Source organism: Citrus clementina, unplaced genomic scaffold (assembly GCF_000493195.1).
Source record: "Citrus clementina cultivar Clemenules unplaced genomic scaffold, Citrus_clementina_v1.0 scaffold_3, whole genome shotgun sequence".
NCBI classification, from domain to species: domain Eukaryota; kingdom Viridiplantae; phylum Streptophyta; class Magnoliopsida; order Sapindales; family Rutaceae; genus Citrus; species Citrus x clementina.
Window position 1 is genome coordinate 43,355,627 of NW_006262339.1, and position 19,336 is coordinate 43,374,962.

Sequence of the window (19,336 nt, forward strand, 5' to 3'; positions counted from 1 at the left end):
ATTTTTCTTCTACCAAAATAATAGTAATTATAACACTTCCTTCTCTTCAAGAATAATAGATAAAAATAATATAATACTAAATTAAAAACTCTAAAAGACTCAAAATAAAATTCTTCCAATCATGTAGTGTTTATTTCTATTTAATATTAAAGTGAAAGAAGGACAATCTTATTAAAAAAATCTCATTTAAAAAGACTTTTAATTTTTTTTTTAATTAATGTGACTCTTCGAGTAAATCATAAAATTTCATTTGTAGAGTTTTTTGGTGATATTCATATATATTTCGACAATTCATCTTTTACGATTAATTAAAAAAATATATTCATTTGATTTCAAACATTTAATTATATATTTTTAATTATAGTGGTCTAGCTAATGAGGCCTAGAGTTTGAATCTCTTCGTTTTTTAGTGAATTAAGTCTCCTGCATTAAGGCAAATCCCAGGAGACCTCTAATGCAAGTATCCGTAGAAAATAGAATTGTCATATTATTATTAAAAAATATATATTAGACACTGAATTTTATATGCCTTATTCTATGAGTTTTCCGAACTCCAGACTTTTGTACCACCTTAAAAAAATTTCTAATCTTACAAACAAACTAGCACGCACAAATAAAATGAAAGTCATCGAGGAATTGGAAAGTTGCATAACACAAAAATCTCACTTGCAATCAAAATTCTTCATGCATGTTCCACACTCAACTATTTAAAAGCAAAAAAAGATCATAGAGTTTTAGAAGTTCAAAATGCAGAACCAGAACAACATACATGCCAGTGAACCTTTTATTCTTTAATCCCAGCTTCCTTCGAGTCAAATAATCAAAATAGAACATCTATGCCGAAAGAAAACAAGTCATGGCATATCCGAATTTCTTCAAAAGTCAAAACAATCACTCCATCTTCCTTACTTGTTTCCAACTCATACTCAGATACCAGGGAGTCCACAACTCCCCGACAGTCTTTTGATTGACGGCTTATTTAGTTTTTTGAAAATAACAAAATGGTAAACCTCTATAGATTTCATTGCCATCCAGTTGTTCGATAAAAGAAGAAACATGCTCATGATGCTCCTTGGGCATGTTGACCACCATGCCCAGAACTTTATGCTTCTCAATCAACTGAGGCAACTCCTGATCTGCCTTTGCTCGGTCGAATTTTGTGAGGGGCTCTACTTCATTGCCGTGTCGTTTGAACAACGAAACACCAATGTATTTGTTACCAACATCCAAACCTAAAATCCCTAGTCCTGCATTTTCTCCCACACATTGCTTCTCTACTCTCCCGCAAAATTTGAACAGATGTGATGGAATGAGACGTACAAGGTAATTATAATCAAGTTTCTGCATCCTGGTAAGCTAGTAAAAATAGCATTCACAAAGTCAATAAAACTAACGCTGCATTAGCTTAAATAATTGAAAAAACAAACAAACAGTAGCAGTCCATTAATGTAAAATCTGCAATAAGGAAACAGCCCCCACTACCAAAATAATGAGCTAATATCATCATCCCCACTAACTAGACCTTGTAGGCAAATAGATCATAGCCAATTGATAATACCAACAGCACAAAATGCATGAATCATGAATCATTTTGTAAATATCATGTGAAGCACTGTCCACAGTCCTGTTTCTAGCTTAATTCATATTCTGAGGTTGAAATTTTTATTCTACTCTCATTTCAAAATTCCGCTCCTTTCCGTAATTAACATGCTGACTCCCAATAGTGATATTACGTGGTACTATAGCATAAACTTATACTTCAAATGAAATCATTTCTAAAGCAAAACATAAACTAAAGAACAAATATTGAATGTAATTGTCCGACTTTAGCTTCTCTCAAGCTAAAAACGTTGTTTATTACAAAGAACACACCAACCTCCAATTGAAATCTTGAAACATATTTAGTTATTTACGGAGTGAATATGATAAGATCATGTGTATTTCATAAGTCCAATATCAATGCAATTAAAACTAATAATATTATAAAATCAGAGATAAAAGAAGTAGCAGCCAAGAGAATCGAAAGATCATTTGGGTAAAGCTACCAGCTCTATGTCTTTTATTTCCTGCCCTAACTCAAAACAAAAAAATTATATATACCCAAGAAATTGAAAGAACATGAGAAAACAAAAATAAATAAAATTACGTTCTAGTGGAGAGTGTAAACTAACCTTCTAGTGACTAATCGAGGAATTACCGAAAGTACAGAGCAGCCTCTTCTTGCTCCCTCGAGATTTCCTCTCTAAATAAGATGATATTTCTTCAGATGTCAATGGGCTGCTCGTAAGAAGAAACGGTTCCAGTCCATCTTGAGAATGGGCTTCGTCGGCCCAACTCACTTCAAATTAAGCATCTTTAATCATGTCGTTTTTGAAAAATAGATTTCCCTTCTTAATAAATAAGATAGAATTGGATCGAATTATATTTATATTACTAGATTTGATGAGAAAATTAAATATATTGATATTAATTTATTAATTATATATTTAAAATTATTTAGTTTATAATAATAAGTTAATAAATAAAATACATGTGATAATTAATTGAGTTGGTAAAATCTCAAAAATTGAGAGGTTTAGGGGTTTGATGGAGAGAAGATTGAATTGCCACTGGTCTAAAATGAAAAAAAAAATTAATATAAATATAGAGGTATGCCATGCTGTTTATAATTTATGAAATAGATTACATACTGTATGTATTTATGAAATGTGTAGAACATGTTATATAGGGCCGGTTTAGTAATGTCATTTTACATAAATCAAAGCAATAATTAATTGTGAAAATAATCAGTTAAGTATTTAGTAAATTTTAATTTTAAAAGTGTCATAAGTTTTAAAAACAATTGTATGTATTTAGTAAATTAACTTATATCATGAGAGTATTTGAGCACTTTTATTAATGCAGTCTTTTCGAGTCAAAACAATACCACGTTAACGATAAAAAGACATCGTTTAATACCCAAAAGATAATAATAAAATTGATTAAAAATAAATAAATAAATAAACAAATAAACAAATACTATCAACCCAATCAAATCCAAATATAATACGCTTTAACTAATAGAAATCAAACCTGATCCAACCAGACACAAGACCTTATCATATATCATCATTTCTAACAAAATCGATTCCTTAGAAACACAAAAGGCAAAATCCATGTTTTCTCGGTCATAATTTTAGTCATACAATTTGTAATATAATTTTATTCGTTTGTTTATTTGAGAATTAATTGATTTTGCAATTTCTTTCATTTTAGTGGTTAAAATTATAATTTTAATACTTACACATGGGTAAAATAGTCTTTTCATATAAATTATATTAAATATGCCATTAGTTTTTTAAGGGTCATTTTATGATGTTGTTATTAAAGTTATGGTATCAATATTGTAATTAAACATAAATGATGTAAATAAAACATAAAATTTGTAAATTTAACATAAAACTTATAAATTAACATTAACTGTAAAATAATAAATAAATTTTAAAAATTTAACATAAGACTTGTAAATGGAAGGTAAAACGAATATATTAATATAAAACTAGTAAATTGATATATTATTAGTAAATAAAACATAAACTTGCAAATATAACATAAAACTCGTAAATCAACATTAAGTACAAAATAAAACATAAATTTTAAAAATTAAACATAAGATTTATAAATAGAAGATAAAATAAGTAAACTAATATAAAACTAGTAAATTGATGTATTACTAGTAAACAAAATAAAAACTTGCAAATATAACTTAAAACTAGTAAATCAACATTAACTGTAAAATAAAACATAAATTTTGGAAATAAAATAAAAAGACTTGTAAAGAAAATGTAAAACAAGTAAATTGCTATAAAACTGGTAAATTGATATATTACCGACAAAAAAGAACTTAAAAATATAAAATAAAACTAGTAAATCAACATATAATGCAAAATAAAACATAAATTTTGGAAGTGAAACATTAGAGTTGTAAATGGAAGGTAAAACAAGTAAATTAATATATTACTAGTAAATTAATGTATTAATGATAAACAGAATAAAAACTTGCAAATATAATATAAAACTAGTAGATAAACACTAATAGTAAAATAAAACATAAATTTTTGAAATAGAACATAAGACTTGTAAAAGAAAGGTAAAACAAGTAAATTACTATAAAACAGATAAATTGATATATTACTAGTAAATAAAACAAAAACTTAAAAATATAATATAAAACAAGTAAATCAACATTATGTGCAAAATAAAACATAAATTTTGTAGATTATGCCTAAAACTTATGAATTAATAAGTAAATTAATGCAAGAGTTATTGCAAAATAAAAACTCACAATTGTAAAATAAAAACTCATTATAATGTTTATTACCTTATATATTTATTATTATTATTTTTTATTTAAATTGAATAATGCTTTTTTTATTTAAATTGAATAATGCTAGTTTTATATTTATGTAATATATGTGATGTTTTATTAATAATGAAATTTATTTTCAAAATCAAATTATGAAAAAAATATTGTTTTAATATCTTTTATAGTTGTTGTAAGATGATGTTATTTTTCATCTTTCTACACTTCCTCAACAACAATCCTAAATAGTCTCTAAATACAAGTAAAAAGTTTGAAATTACATGAAGTATGCATAAGACTCAAAATTAGATTCATATATGCGTCTAGTAATATAAGATTTTTTTTTTTTTTTTGTACTTTATCCATATCAAGATAAATATTTGTGCTTAATTAACTTGTATAATAAATAGATACTATTATGGAAAATGGGAGAAAAGTGGACAACTGCCTTAGAATAAATATAAAATGTATGGTTAAACCAATTCAATAAAACTTATTCCACTTTTTTTAGTATATTTTTTTGTTTAATTAATGAGTAATTTTCTTCTTTGTTTAATTAAAGAAAATATTTTTTGTAAACGAATAAAATATTTTTGACTTATAAAACTTTCCTTATGTAAACATAAGAACTGAAATAAAATAGTTGTAAAATGTAAACATAAGAAGTGAAAAAAAAAATTGTAAGAAAACATTGGCAGTGAATTGGTATATTAGGGAGACAACATCGAATGATATCTGATGATAACGCTTTTGTTATTCATGCGTCATTTTAATAAACAATACATCATTTCTCATAGGCTCACTCAGAGACGATGATCCTACAAAAATTGGGAATCCGTAATCACTTCCAATATACATGTTTCCCTGTCCGAATGAACCAGTTATTAAGTATTTAATTTGATAGCCTCTCTCTCTCACACACTCACACACACACAATATATATATATTTCAGCAATGATGTAATTAATTGACATATCATTTGACCTGAAAAATTATTTTAACAACGCGAGCATACATGAAGTTTCACTCATGATTTACGCTTCAAATAAAAGATATTTTTCAAAAAACAAGAAGACTGAGACCCAAAAGTAGCCGTTCTTATAATTATAACATAAAACAATGACCTGCTCCTAGCATGCCCAAAACTTCCTCAAAATGAATTTGGGAAAATGAAAAAATAGTCATTTTCAGATGTTAATCTTCAATATCTGAATGCAGTGGACTCATGCATCATAATAATTGACCATTTTCTTTGGCAGTTAAAACAACAGAATGTTCCAAAAGCAAGTTTAAACTCACAAGATAGAGGGCTCTTCATTTTCTTCTTTCTGAAGGAAAGTCTTGATTACCCAACAGCCACACCTGGTCAAGAATAATCATAATCTGGTACCTCTTATGAGATGTCCATGCAGATCATCTTTTTATTTTTCACTTTGTACTTGATGCAAGCCAGATATCTCTAAATGGGGGTACAACCAGCAGGAATAGACAATAAAATGAACCAAACGCAGTCAGTCAGTGGTCTGTGAGAGCAAGCTCTATGCTTTGTGGTTTTTCATCATCTCATCAACGTCCAGTTCCACCTCCAATACTGGTGAATCCCTTTCGCATGCTATCATTACTGGTTGACGAACACAGAATATTCAAAGATCATCAGAATTAAACTATCTTGTTTCAACTGTGGTTTCAGTACAATGGAACTAACCAACCTACCTGTTCTGTACAGGACCATGATCCACAGCTGTTCGAAGGCAATATATGGCTCTGCCAACTATGTTTCTCATGGGAACTGGACCAAATGTTCGACTATCATTGGCTTCCTGTCACTCAACAAATAAAAAAGAATACCAAAGAGCAGAGGATTATGGTCATAATCAAATTATAAAATCACAATTAGCAATAATTACTCAACAAACTATTCATGGAAACAACACAATCGTTCCCCAAGACCCCCCCCCCCCCCCCAAAAAAAAAAAAACCAAATGTGATTACATCTTGAAGTAACTTGTACGTGTAATATGCATCTATTCCTAATAAGAATTCAAGTTGGACATACAATGTGGCAATTGCAAAGTACACATTTTTATTTCCTTTCGTCCTTTGCCTTCCATTTCAGGGAGGAGGGCTCTGAACCAGAACATGCAATTTCATCATAACAGATATATGCGTGCATGCCTGTATGTCTGTATGTTCTACGTATGCATCTGTGATTATCTATGAAAATTCTACAGGTTAATGAAAAACAAGTTAATTTCACTCCTCTGATTGGCCTTTACACATTAGTCCGAGAATAATGATACTTGCATTGTAGAAAATGATTTATGGAAATTCAAGAATTGCAGAAACATATCTGAATATGATATTAATTTTTCATAATTTTTTATTTAAAAAAATATTAAGTACCTTAGGCTTCATATTTTCATTGTCAGCCAACACCCAACATTCATCCTTGTCAAGAACAAAAGGCTCATCTTTCTCGTCAGTTGACACCATTTCATACCCTTGAATAGCAGCTAATCTTCTCACAATATAATTATCTGACTTCTCAGGGTCTTTCATGACCACCACATCTCCAACAGAAACACGCCTGTCAATTAAAAAGAACAGGACGATGGAGAACTTCCAAGACTGAGCTATCAAAGTGTTTAAACAACAAATGTATAATTTTGCATGAGAAGAAAGATACAACAGTAGTGAACCAAACAAAAGAATGTCTAAGTGGGATTCAAAGCTCGTCTGTCTACAAGCAATGTAGAACTTGAATTCACATTGATTAAGGAGATCGTGATTAATAAATTATGTTCATCCAAATCAATCAAGTCCACAATAATGCTGCAGTGTAAATAATATTCTCAAAAATCTGAAAAATGAAGCAGTCTGAAACACAGCAACAATTTAATAATAGAAAAGGAAAAAGGAAGAGCTGGGATACAAACAAAGAGAGACTACATTCCCTTGTGGACATATATTAATAACATCCAATTTATGTGGTGGTTGCCTTAACCCGACAGACACTCAGATACTCATAGGCCCTACACAACAGGCATTAACAAGCACACTAAGATGCCAACTTAATCCAACTTGATGTTCCAATAGGGAAACATAATATGATAAACAACAGACACCAACCAGACCACTAAAAAAATAGAATACAAATACAAAACGAAGTATTTCCTCACGAGTGTAAAACTTTTCATGTACTTAAATAGCAGGTAAATGCTTCTCTAAAGCACCTAAATTGCATGACAAGCTATGCTCTAATTACAAGTGAGATAGAAGGAAGAAGAAGAAGAAAAGAGCAAGGATGTATTTCAACAAATAAACAGAAAGGTCAGAAAGGGCTTGATTTCCAAACTCAAGCAATAAGTAAAAAGCAAGACAAGTAAAATATTCATACAGATGAACAATGCAAATAAAGTTAAAAATAATGTAAATTAGAACCAGTTAATCAGGCACAAAATAAAAAATTGGAATTTAATTGAAAACAACTCTATAGCGATAACTATCTTGCTAGGTGCCTAAAATGACAACATGATATGGTTGAGTATTTTCAGACGAAGTCAACTGAAGAAAACCATATGGCACTTGAGTAAAGTATGGTATAATACAAATTTCAAAAGTTAATCACGATAAAAGAAAGATAACAAGCATTACTTTGGATCTGCAGCAGGTAACTTCCGCACAAGAAGGGTTCCCCCTAGCCCTCCCATAACTGGAGCCATCTGATCTCCTTTATTCCCGTATAAGTAAGTTAACTTTCCCTGAAACAAATATTTCCAAACCGAATCACGTAATTCTATATCATTGATTTGACCTCGCGTGTAGCTCTGCTTCAGATGGAAGATTCTGTTAGAACAATCTAATAAAAATAATTCGAAGAGCCACACTCAAGGTAATTAGCAAAAACACAGTGACAATAGAATCTGTTGGAAAATAAAGCAGAGAAAGACTTGACTGGTGAATAATACAATAAACTGCATCACAATTAAAAAAATTTCTATGTAACTTCAATAATTTTTTTTTTTTTGTGCAACACTTGAATTGATGTGGATCATGGATTTCAGTTCCAAACAACAACAAGAATCTTCTCATAAAATTCTAAATTCACCCTCCTAATGATAACTGTTGCTCAAATTGCTTGACCTTGCTAGTTAGACTAGCAACAAACTCTTGAGTATAAATGAAAGATGAAATCTAATCCATCTGTCTCTGCGCTTGACAATTTCAAAGTTCAATGAATTTTTTGGTTTTCTGTTATGTTTCCAATGAAACTGTAACAGACCGCCAAAATTCCATTGCAATCCATTTCATGAGGAGAACATGCCACATGTATTGAGGCTTTACAAATTGCCATGGAAGGAACTGACTATACCCTACCGCCAAATTAAACAATGTCACTTGAAAAGTATAACAGCAAAGAGTGTAACTACAAACACAGTTTCAAATGTCACTAATCAAACTCTAAACTAGTCTAATCCAACGCCAATCTCCCCACCTCCAAAGTAAAAGTACACAATGTCGCGCATAAGTGAGAGGAAGTATAAAATTAAACAATTATAAACCCTAAACAGCTAGTGATTACCAATATCAACATTAAATCTAATCCTTGCTCACTAGCAGATCACTTGAAATTCATGGGAATACAATTTTATCTTTTTTTTTAAAAAAAAAAAAAAAACTTATAGTATCATTTCAGGCGTTCACCCATAAATCCCAATAAATAGAACAGTAAACAAACTCCGGTGAATTATGTATATACAGATATGGAAAATTCAAGAAGATTAAAATAGCGCGTCCAGCGCATAACAATAATAATATAAAACTAATTTAAAAAAAAAAACCGAGAATGGCAACAACTAAAATAAAAGAAGCAAAACGAAAAGCGGACATGGAAGAGCAATGACCTTCCAACTGATAGAGACGGAGTACTCAAGCTTGTTGGCTATGTATCGAAACCAAGTCGAGAGAGAAACCATTTGCCTATTTTGCCTCTGCTATCCTATTCTTTTCTCGATTTCTCTCTCGTTCGTGTTCTGTATTGTACCTTCGCATCCACTGTTGTTAAACCCCGGCCCCGGCCCTAGAAGTATTTATTTATTTATTTATTTTTCCCCTTTCTCTCTTCATCACTCTTTCACTTTGACTAATAATATAATCATAAATCCTTTTATAAATTTATTTCATATAAACTGATATAGCATGATAAAATTATTTAAATTATATTATTCTAGGCTCACATGATCTATTTTTATTATTTTATATTTTCATTCAATCAATGAATTAATACAAAATTAGTTTGTATAAGATAAATTTATACAATAATTTGTAGTTGTATCATCACTCTTTCACATTTCTTTTAAGGCTTTTTGGGTCGGATAATTCACAATCATGTCGGTTGGGTTCACGCATGGTGTGGGAAATTTGAACCGCTTGTTCTCATTGTACGAATTGTCAATCGTATTCTCAAAGTTTTTTTTTTATTTTGACTATAATAATTAAATTGTATTCATATTATATAAGACTATTACTAATATTTACAATCATACTATTATTCATATTTACATGAAACATTACTACCTTCACAGTTGTGAGGCCAACAGCCCAGCCACTCGGCTTAAAGCCGAGTGACCAATCGTTTCCTCTAAGTTAAGAAACCGACTCTATCTAAACAAACAGACTTTACAATTTTTCTTTTATTTTTTTCATCTTTTATTTTGGTTCTTCTCTCTTCTTACTCATTAAAATTAGAATATGTATCTGAATATAAAAGTGCAATAAATTTCTTTATGTCGATTATAATAAGTTATTAAGGTGTGTTTCGTGTCCAATATTACATTGTATAAAAGTATTGTTCTACGTTGAACTTATACATATCTGTATAGGGTTAGAAAGCAAATAGGCCCTTTTCCATTTTCCACCACCTCACCTTGAAGACCACCGCTTCTTGATTACAGCGATGAATCCATCTTCAGAGCTTCGCCGCACCACACTTTTGCTGCACGCACCGATCATCGGCATCGCCTTTGCCACATGCATTCGAGGACTGCCTCGTCGTCTGCTACACATGCTTCTCCACCACCGTTGTGCTGATCTTTATTGCCTTAAATCACTAAGTATATAATCTGCAAAATCAAAGATTATGATTCGACTTTAGGGCAGTTTGTTAATGCTGCAATTTTTTAAAGTAATTATTGTTAATTATTGTGTAAAAATTGTGAAGAAAATTAATTAAATATTTAGTAAATTTTATTTTTAAAAGTGCTGTAAGTTTAAAAAATAGTCGTACATGTTTGATAAATTTTACTGTTAAACTACTGTAAAAATATAAATAACTGAATTGAATATAATATTAAATAAAAATTTATATACACATTTATAAACATGTATATAAAATATTTTTAATTGTATATATATAATAATTGATAAATAAAATAAATATTTTATATTAATAATTTATTTTTATTTCAATATAATTGATAATAATAATAATAATAATAATATCTTTAAAATTAGTGATTTTATTTCTAAATTAATAAGGATAATTTTGAATTTTTATAATATATTTGAGGATATGTATGGAATTGTAGTAAGTAGAAAATTATTTTTTAGAGTCAGATTTTAAAAAGCTACTCATTTCCTATTTTATAAAATCTCTGTAAAATTAGGTGGTTTTCCCAAAAAGTGATTTATAAAAAAATTTATCAAACAACAAAATTTACTTTTAGCTTTTCAAAATTACTTTTAAATCTCCTAAAAAACAATCTCAAACTGGGCCCTCTAGCAAAATTATCATTACATTCTTCATCAATAAAACCTTGTGCGCTGTTAATTTACTTTTATTATTGCTCTTTTTTCCTTCTTTAATTGTTAAATTTTGTTGTTTTACTTTTAATGAACTTATTTTCGTCAATTTTTAGTAGTTAAAAATATAAAATATTAGTATATTTTCAAAATATATTTTTCCTGTTTTTAACAAATTATACTTTTAAAATCTACGTCCTTTGTATTAAAATCTAAGCATTTTTCTAAGTTATTATAACAGTAAATTGTTCAAAGAAATTATTTTATATAGTTACAAAAAACTAATATAGTATAATGTAATGTGGTGATGCATCAAACATAAAATAATTAAAAATTAAAATAATGCAATATAATACTAAAGATTGTATAATAGAGTAATGTGACGTTAATTCATTGTTTGAATGAAAATATAAAATAATAATAATAAATAATATGAGTCAAGAGATATTTAATTCAACCAATGAATTAATGCCACATCAGTTTGTACAAGAGTTTGTGATTATATCATTACTTTTGTATAATATTAATATAATAGAATATAGTGTTATTATAATATAATACACATATTTTAGATAATACACTTCAACATTTAAGATCTGATCAATGTCAAGCCTTGAGAGTTGAGATAATAACATTCTATTTCTTTTTGGTAAGAGAAAAAGCTCTTACATCACACACAAGGCCTACGTCGAGGGATGTGGAGGATGTAGAACCAAGCAAATGGGAAACAATATAAATATTTATTGTTGAGAAAACGGGCATCAACGTATTCCCATAAACGAAGAAAAATTGGAAAACTTGGCAGATGAATACGAAATCTGAAACTCACTGATTTGATGTCCCTTCGTTACAAATTACAGCGTTTTAGCAGTTACTTACGTTATCATTATACGACCGTTAATTGAGTGGGTGAAAAAGTTCGGGTTAGTTCAAACTTTATCGAATTTGTAGTATGAGATTATAGACATACAAAAAAAATTTTAAAATTCACTATAATAAACTTATTTAAGAGTTTATGGAAAAAGTTTGGGTCAAATTTGAGTTTCATAATTTATAATTAATAAACATTTTTTTTGTAGTTTATTATGCCGTGTTGCTAATATTTATCGAATTTGTAGTGTGAGATTATTAACATACATAAAAAATTTTAAAATTCACTATAATAAACTTATTTAAGAGTTTATGGAAAAAATTTGGGCCAAATTTGAGTTTCATAATTTATAATTAATAAACATTTTTTTTGTAGTTTATTATGTCGTGTTACTAATATTTATGTATTGATCTTTTATGTATTGAATAATTATTTTTAATTTAAAAAAATTCAGCTCAAGCTAGTAATTTAGTATCCTACAGGTTAATGTATACTTTGACTTTGTAGGTGTAGCACTAGTTATAATATAATAATCACATGAAAGTAAGGCTGCGTTTACTTTTTGGATTGAATTGAGAATCCTGAGGAGTGAGAATCTTAGGATTGAGAGTGTGGAGTGAGAGTAGGTTGTTTACTTACACTGGAATGGAAGCATGGAATAAAGATCAGAATCTAATTTATGTGTTTACTTTGTCTTGGATTGAGAGTAAATAATTTCAAATTACAATTTTATCCTTATTTAAAGAATTATAGTTTTTAATTACAAATCTAATAAAAAATATATTTAATGAATAATATTTATTTTATTATATTTGTAAATTTATTATAATTATTAATATTCTTAATTATGAACAATAAATTATTCATTTTAATATAAAATGAAACCTTATTTTATTTTATTTAATATAATTATATTAAATTTATTATTATATAAAATAATAAAATAATATTATTTAGTACAAAATTAATATTTTCTTAGAATAAACTATTTATTATTATTAATATTAAATAAATATAGTACTATTATTTTTAAAATAAATATAATAATAATATATTTATTAATTCTCTATTAATATAATAATATTATTTTAAAATAATTTTAACTTAGAATCAATACAAATTATTATTTAGTTAAATATAATATTATTATTCAAATAAATATAATAATATTATTCAAATAAATATAATATTATTTATTTTATTAATTATAATATATTAAATTAAATTAAAAATAAAAGGGTAAAAAAATGAGAGGTGGGAGTGGATTCCCACTCCCACCTCCCCCAATGGGAGTCCCACTCCCACTCCCCACTCCAAAAATGGGTGGGACCCATGGAGTGAGATTCCCAATCCCTTCCCATTTTGAGGAAGTAAACGCTGGAGTGGGAGGAATCCACACTCCTCACTCCTACTCTAACAAGTAAACACAACCTAAATTAATTCAATGACATTATCAAGCTGTAGCGTGGGACAATATCTAAACTCCAAAACTAGGGGATTAGTTTAAAAAAATTTAATTCAATTTCTCCAAAACCACTTAATAATATTCTCATTGTTAAACTACCCAATATTTTATTATATAAAAATATGACCTATCTTTTTATTTAGTTATTTCATAAAGGATCTAAGACACACTTAACAGAAAAATACTAAACTAGATCCACCCACGACAACGACCCTCCAGTAGCTTCGCCTCTGATCATCGTCCTCATCAAAATCAATAAAAGCCATCATGGTCATTAGTGGTTAGTGGGAGCATGAAGAAGGATTAATTAAAAAAAAAAATCAATTTCTACTAAATGCAATGCATAATTTGAATTTATATTCGATCGTGCTACTCATTTTATGCTGCGTTTACTTTTTAGATTGGAGTGGGAATCTTTGGATTAGGAGTGTGGAGTGGGAGTGAGAGTATGGTGTTTACTTAGACTAAATAAAAATATGGATTGTCAATCAGAATCTCAATTATTTATTTACTTTGTCTTGAATTGGGAGTAAATTGTTTTAAATTATAATTTTATCCTTATGTAAAGAATTATAATTTGTAATTAAAAAATTAATAAAAAATATATTTAGAAAATAAAATAAATATTTTATTATATTTATAAATTAATAATAATTAATAATATTCTTAATTATGTAAATCATAATTTTTTATTAATTTTAATTCTAATATAAAATGAAACATTATTTTATTTTATTTAATATAATTATATTAAATTTAAATATAATTATATTAAATTTATTATTATATAAAATAATAATATAATATTACTTAGTACAAAATTAATATTTTCTTAGAATAAAATATTTATTATTATTAATATTAAATAAATATAGTACTATTATTTTTAAAATAAATACAATAATATTATATTTATTAATTCTCTATTAATATAATAATATTATTTTAAAATAATTTTAACTTAGAATCAATGTAAATTATTATTTAGTTAAATATAATAATATTATTCAAATAAATATAATATTATTTATTTTATTTTATTAATTATAAATATTAAATTGAATTAAAATTAAAAAAAAGGTAGAAAAGGAAGAGGCGGGAGTGGGAATCCACTCCCACCTCCCCCAATGGGAGTCATACTCCCACTCCCCACTCAAAAAATGGGTGGAATCCACATAGTGGGATTCCCAATCCTTCACTAAATAAGTGAAGTAAACACCGGAGTGGGAGGAATCCACACTCCTCACTCCCACTTCAGAAAGTAAACACACCACTTCAGAAAGTAAACACACCCTTATAATGTTAAAGACAAGATATCATGATTCATCAAAATTATTTATTCAAATCACAAATCACTCGAGTTCAGCACAATTCTGGTGTGTAGATAAAATACTCAGCAATTGACCCACTGATAAACCACTAACGCCTTCCTCATTGAGCTCTGCGGACTGAGAAAATGCTCTGATGTAAGATTTAATTTGTGGACAATAGTTTGTGCAAAAACGTTTGGTGCCTAATATTTTTCTTATTATAATAAATGTTATTAATGTTACGAAGTGTTTGTATAAACTGATGTAATATAATATAATTGAATTAGTTGAATGTAAAATTTAGAATACAAATGGCGTGACATAGCTAATAAAATTGAATTGGTTTAATGAAAATAATACATGATTCACATGATTTGTTGATATTATCTTGTGTTTTTTTTGCTGAATCTAATCACGATTTATACAGTTTTACCCAATTAATTGTCGCTTTAATTGGTATAAATGGGTCGTGACAATTAATTGATCAATTATCTTGAGAAAACAATGGTAAGGTAAAAATCAATTAAAATAAAATCATTTCCATTTCAATTTTTTTTAAAAGAATTTTCAATGTTCTAATTTCACTAAAATTAGCTTCTTAAAAAGGAGATAATATTAATGTATTTCGGTAAAAAAATGAATTCGGTAGTCTTCCTAAGTCTTATCCAATCATGGCGAATCTGACTGGCTACATTTGTCTACTAGTATTTGGTAGGGCAGGGCTAATTTTTAGGATTATTATTTTATATCCCATCCAATGCTGTGTTAATTGTATGGATTAATAAGTTAATCCAAATTTTAGTTCAAATATTTTGGTAATATTAGCCTCTCATTGTTTCATGGGTTTAGAGGAGATTAATTTTCATATCTTATTTTAAGCTAAATTTGATTTCAATAATAGAATTTTATTTAATAATTTAAGATTAAACATCAAAATTCTAATTCAATAATTTATATAAAATATTAAATAATATTAAACATAAAACAATTCATTTATTCATTTTATAATAATAGTGTATATTATTGATTAAGCTCAACAATTGCTAATATAATTTAGAAATAATTAAACTATTGAAATAACTATTTTTTCATTAAATTAAATTTAATATAATTTTATCCAACATTATATCAAATAAAAAATAATATCACATATAATTTAGTCTAAGCTAATTTAATTTAATACAATCTAATCTCTAAAATTAATCTAATCCCATTCAACCTTACATTATTTCCATATTTGTGTATTTGTTGACATTAATCGCTCTCTCTCCGTCTCTATCCGACATCCGATTATCCAACTAATGAAAATTGAGTGTAGTGGGAGTGGGCCCCATCCAAGACCACGAACCGCTCGCTAAACGTGCCACGCGTATCTCAGACTTGACCGACCGTTCCCCATATCTCTCACTGTCGCCGGCTTACAAAGAGAAAACGCCACTCCCAAATTGATAAAATAATTCAGTTGAAAAAAAAAAAAAACAATATCAAAACAAAATTCCGTCCTTTACCCAAATCCACAAATTCTAGCTGAGCTGAGGTTTGTCAGATTCCTTATTCTGTTCTTAAGGTAACCAAATTTCATATTTTCCTGTTTGGTTGCCGAGAAAATATAAGAAAAATGGACAGTTTCCAAACAGAAAATACCGTAAGATTCTTATCCATTTTCTCAGCAAACAAACGGAGGATGTTCTTATTGTTTTGTTTTCATGTTTTGATATCTTAAAATTCTTTTTTTTCTCTGGTTAAAATTTTCGGCTTGAACATGCTTGTGCTTATATTGACACTTTTATTTTTTATTTTGGTCAAATTAGGGTTTGTTGTTTCTGCTGATTGATTTTGAGTGTTGAGAACTTTGTGAAGTGATGGATAAACTGAAACTAACCCAATTGGGGGAGAGAATAAAGACGGGTGGGGCCCAAATGGGTAGAATTGTGAGTGGGAAAGTGAAAGAAATGTTACAAGCCCCAACACCTGAATCGAAAATGGTGGATGAGGCCACGCTGGAAACTTTAGAGGAGCCGAATTGGGGCATGAATATGAGGATTTGTGCATTGATCAACAGTGAGGAGTTTAGTGGGTCGGAGATTGTTAAGGCAATAAAGAAAAAGATTTCGGGTAAGAGTGTTGTGAGTCAAAGGTTGAGTCTTGATTTGTTGGAGGCGTGTGCTATGAATTGCGAGAAGGTTTTCTCTGAGGTGGCATCTGAGAAGGTGTTGGATGAGATGGTTAGGATGATAGAGAATCCGCAGATGGATCCGGGGAACAGAAGCAGGGCTCTGCAGTTGATTCGGGCTTGGGGAGAGTCTGAGGATCTGGCTTATCTTCCTGTGTATCGCCTGACTTATATGGTGAGTACTCTTTTTTTATTTGACTGATGATGGTCTTGTAAATATTATTTACTTCATGCAACGTTATTATTTCTTTCAAGATGCGGGGTTCAATGCTCATGAGATTTTGCTGATAATTTCTCTAATAATAATCTACTGTTTCACTGATTTGTTATCTACCTTTTTGTAATTTCAAATCTTAATTTTGATGATATCTTAATTTCTATTATCGGTGCATGGCTCCTTTTTAGAGTCCACCTCAGAATTGGTGGCAATGCTTCGATTTGAAGCATTCCCTTTTAGTAAATGAGAGAACCCATTGACAATTTTGTGTTATTGTTTTCACGTAGGTTCATTCATACAAGTTTGTAGTATTGTCACTCCTAACAGCTTTTGTAGTTATTAAATTTGGAGAATTTTGCTGAGAAAAAGTTGTGTTTCTTAAGTTCTTGAGATGGGTCTACAGGATAAAACATTGATATGGAGTTTCGTTATTATTTCACTAAACAACTTGCCTGTTTATCCTATTCATACATTGATATCTTTTGTATTTATCTAGGATTGATGTCAGCATCATTTATTTTTATTCTGTTGTCATTGCGTACATGGTTTTTGTAAATTTTAAGTACACTGGTGGTTCCAATTAACTTCTTTCGTGCTAATGTCATTGCAGAGCTTGAAAGAAAGGAGTGTGCCTCCGCCTGTAGAAGATGGCAATTTGCCTCCCACGCAGTACTCTTTGGAGTCATACATTAATCAAGAGCCATTGTCCCCCTCTGAAAGCTATCCTATTCCTGAGACAGGATTGCATGGTGCAGATCGTACTAGTTTTGCCTATAATTATGGGAGCCTCTCTGTTGATGAAAAGAAAGAATTTCTCGTAGTAACTCGGAATAGCCTTGATCTGCTATCTAGTATTTTGAATACTGAAACAGAGCCTAAACCCATAAAGGTAATCCATTCACTTCTAATGTTCCATTCGCCTTTGTCTGTTTCCTCAGCACTTACCATGGTATTGTACTTCCAGCATCTTAAGAATGTTATCCTCAGTTAGTCAATTTGTGTCCCTTCAAAAACAATGCTTTTGGCTAATACATGCAAGAATTTGGCTATTATGTTTATACCTGAGAAGAGATGTTTTTAAATTCTTACTGATATATTCTTTTTTCTGTTTGTGTTCAAGGGCATTTACATTGTTTTTCCTTCTTTTTGTTTAGTAATATCCTTCCCCCAAAATTAAAATCTATGAATCCTACCAATAAAATAATGAATTTAGAAGATGAAAGTTATAATAAGATCTTAGACAGTTGTATTTTCATCTCTACTGCCCCGTCAAGCAAATATTTTCATTTTCCTAGTGGGAAGCAATCATATCTGCATCTGAGATGTTGTTGTCTACCTGAGTCTAGTTATATATGACTTCCCCATCTACGTTTCCAAATCTAATTAGTGTAAGTTCCTCTTCGTACTACATGGTTGCAGGAGGATCTTACAGTGAGCATGCTGGAGAAATGCAAGGAATCTCAGCCTGTCATTCAGAGGATCATAGAAAGTACCACTGATGATGAAGCTATGCTATTTGAAGCATTGAATCTTCACGATGAGCTGCAACTAGTCGTCTCTAGATATGAGGAACTAGAAGCGGCGGTCCAATCTGGAGAACCCGCACCTGGAAAATCTGATACCCCTGATGCCAACTCGGCCGCTCGTGTTGGAGCTCGTAGCGAACCCAAGGCAGCTGATACCAGTGAGGCCGACTTGCCTGCTCATGATGGAACTCACATTGAACCCAAGACACTAAATTCCGCTGAGGCCAACCTGCCTGCTCACATTGGGGTTCACGACGAAACCAAGGCAGCAGATTCCCCAAAAGGAGAGAAGCACTGAATCCAGCGGTATTAAGAGAGATGTAGAATGAAAGTGTTGTCAAAATTGGTAGTGTCTTGCAGACCAGTGGCGTAGCTTCTGTCCAGCTGCTGCTGACCTACCTCTCCCACTGATCATTTCATTATCAGATTGTTGTAACAAGTTATTTATTAGAAGTTTTAGGTATTTAAGATTTTTTGTTAAACTACCAGCGCCCTGTTGTTTCAAGGATTATGAGTTTGTTTTGCCGCTGAATCTTATTCGCTCACCATAATGAAACAATGGAGTCACAGTACACAGTGATCTAAACGACATACCAATAATCAGATAACCGCTTGATGAGTCCTGGTACTT

The 19,336-nt window shown here is 29.6% G+C and overlaps 2 protein-coding genes across 6 annotated transcripts; one reads left to right on the plus strand and one right to left on the minus strand.

Moving 5' to 3' along the window:
- Positions 1-5,502: 5,502 nt before the first annotated feature.
- On the minus strand, positions 5,503-9,419 carry LOC18046611. Of its 3 annotated transcripts, none has more exons than XM_006443769.2 (5): positions 9,247-9,419; positions 7,997-8,103; positions 6,746-6,929; positions 6,056-6,162; positions 5,503-5,963 (listed from the first exon to the last, which is right to left on the minus strand). In XM_006443769.2, exons 1-5 carry the CDS (start codon positions 9,316-9,318, stop codon positions 5,909-5,911), a joined length of 525 nt encoding a protein of 174 aa, XP_006443832.1. In that variant the 5' UTR covers positions 9,319-9,419; the 3' UTR covers positions 5,503-5,908. The 3 variants fall into 3 exon arrangements, with proteins under 3 accessions (XP_006443832.1, XP_006443833.1, XP_024045094.1); XM_006443770.2 differs by having other exon boundaries at positions 7,997-8,169; positions 9,247-9,418; XM_024189326.1 differs by having other exon boundaries at positions 7,997-8,201; positions 9,247-9,332.
- Positions 9,420-16,176: 6,757 nt separating this feature from the next.
- LOC18046612 (TOM1-like protein 2) lies at positions 16,177-19,277 on the plus strand. Of its 3 annotated transcripts, none has more exons than XM_024188440.1 (4): positions 16,177-16,356; positions 16,601-17,137; positions 17,790-18,068; positions 18,599-19,277. In XM_024188440.1, the coding sequence occupies exons 2-4, from the start codon at positions 16,652-16,654 to the stop codon at positions 19,001-19,003; spliced, it is 1,170 nt and encodes a 389-aa protein (XP_024044208.1). In that variant the 5' UTR covers positions 16,177-16,356; positions 16,601-16,651; the 3' UTR covers positions 19,004-19,277. The 3 variants fall into 3 exon arrangements, with proteins under 3 accessions (XP_024044208.1, XP_024044210.1, XP_024044209.1); XM_024188442.1 differs by having other exon boundaries at positions 16,177-16,326; XM_024188441.1 differs by having other exon boundaries at positions 16,343-16,434.
- The last annotated feature ends 59 nt before the right edge of the window (positions 19,278-19,336 follow it).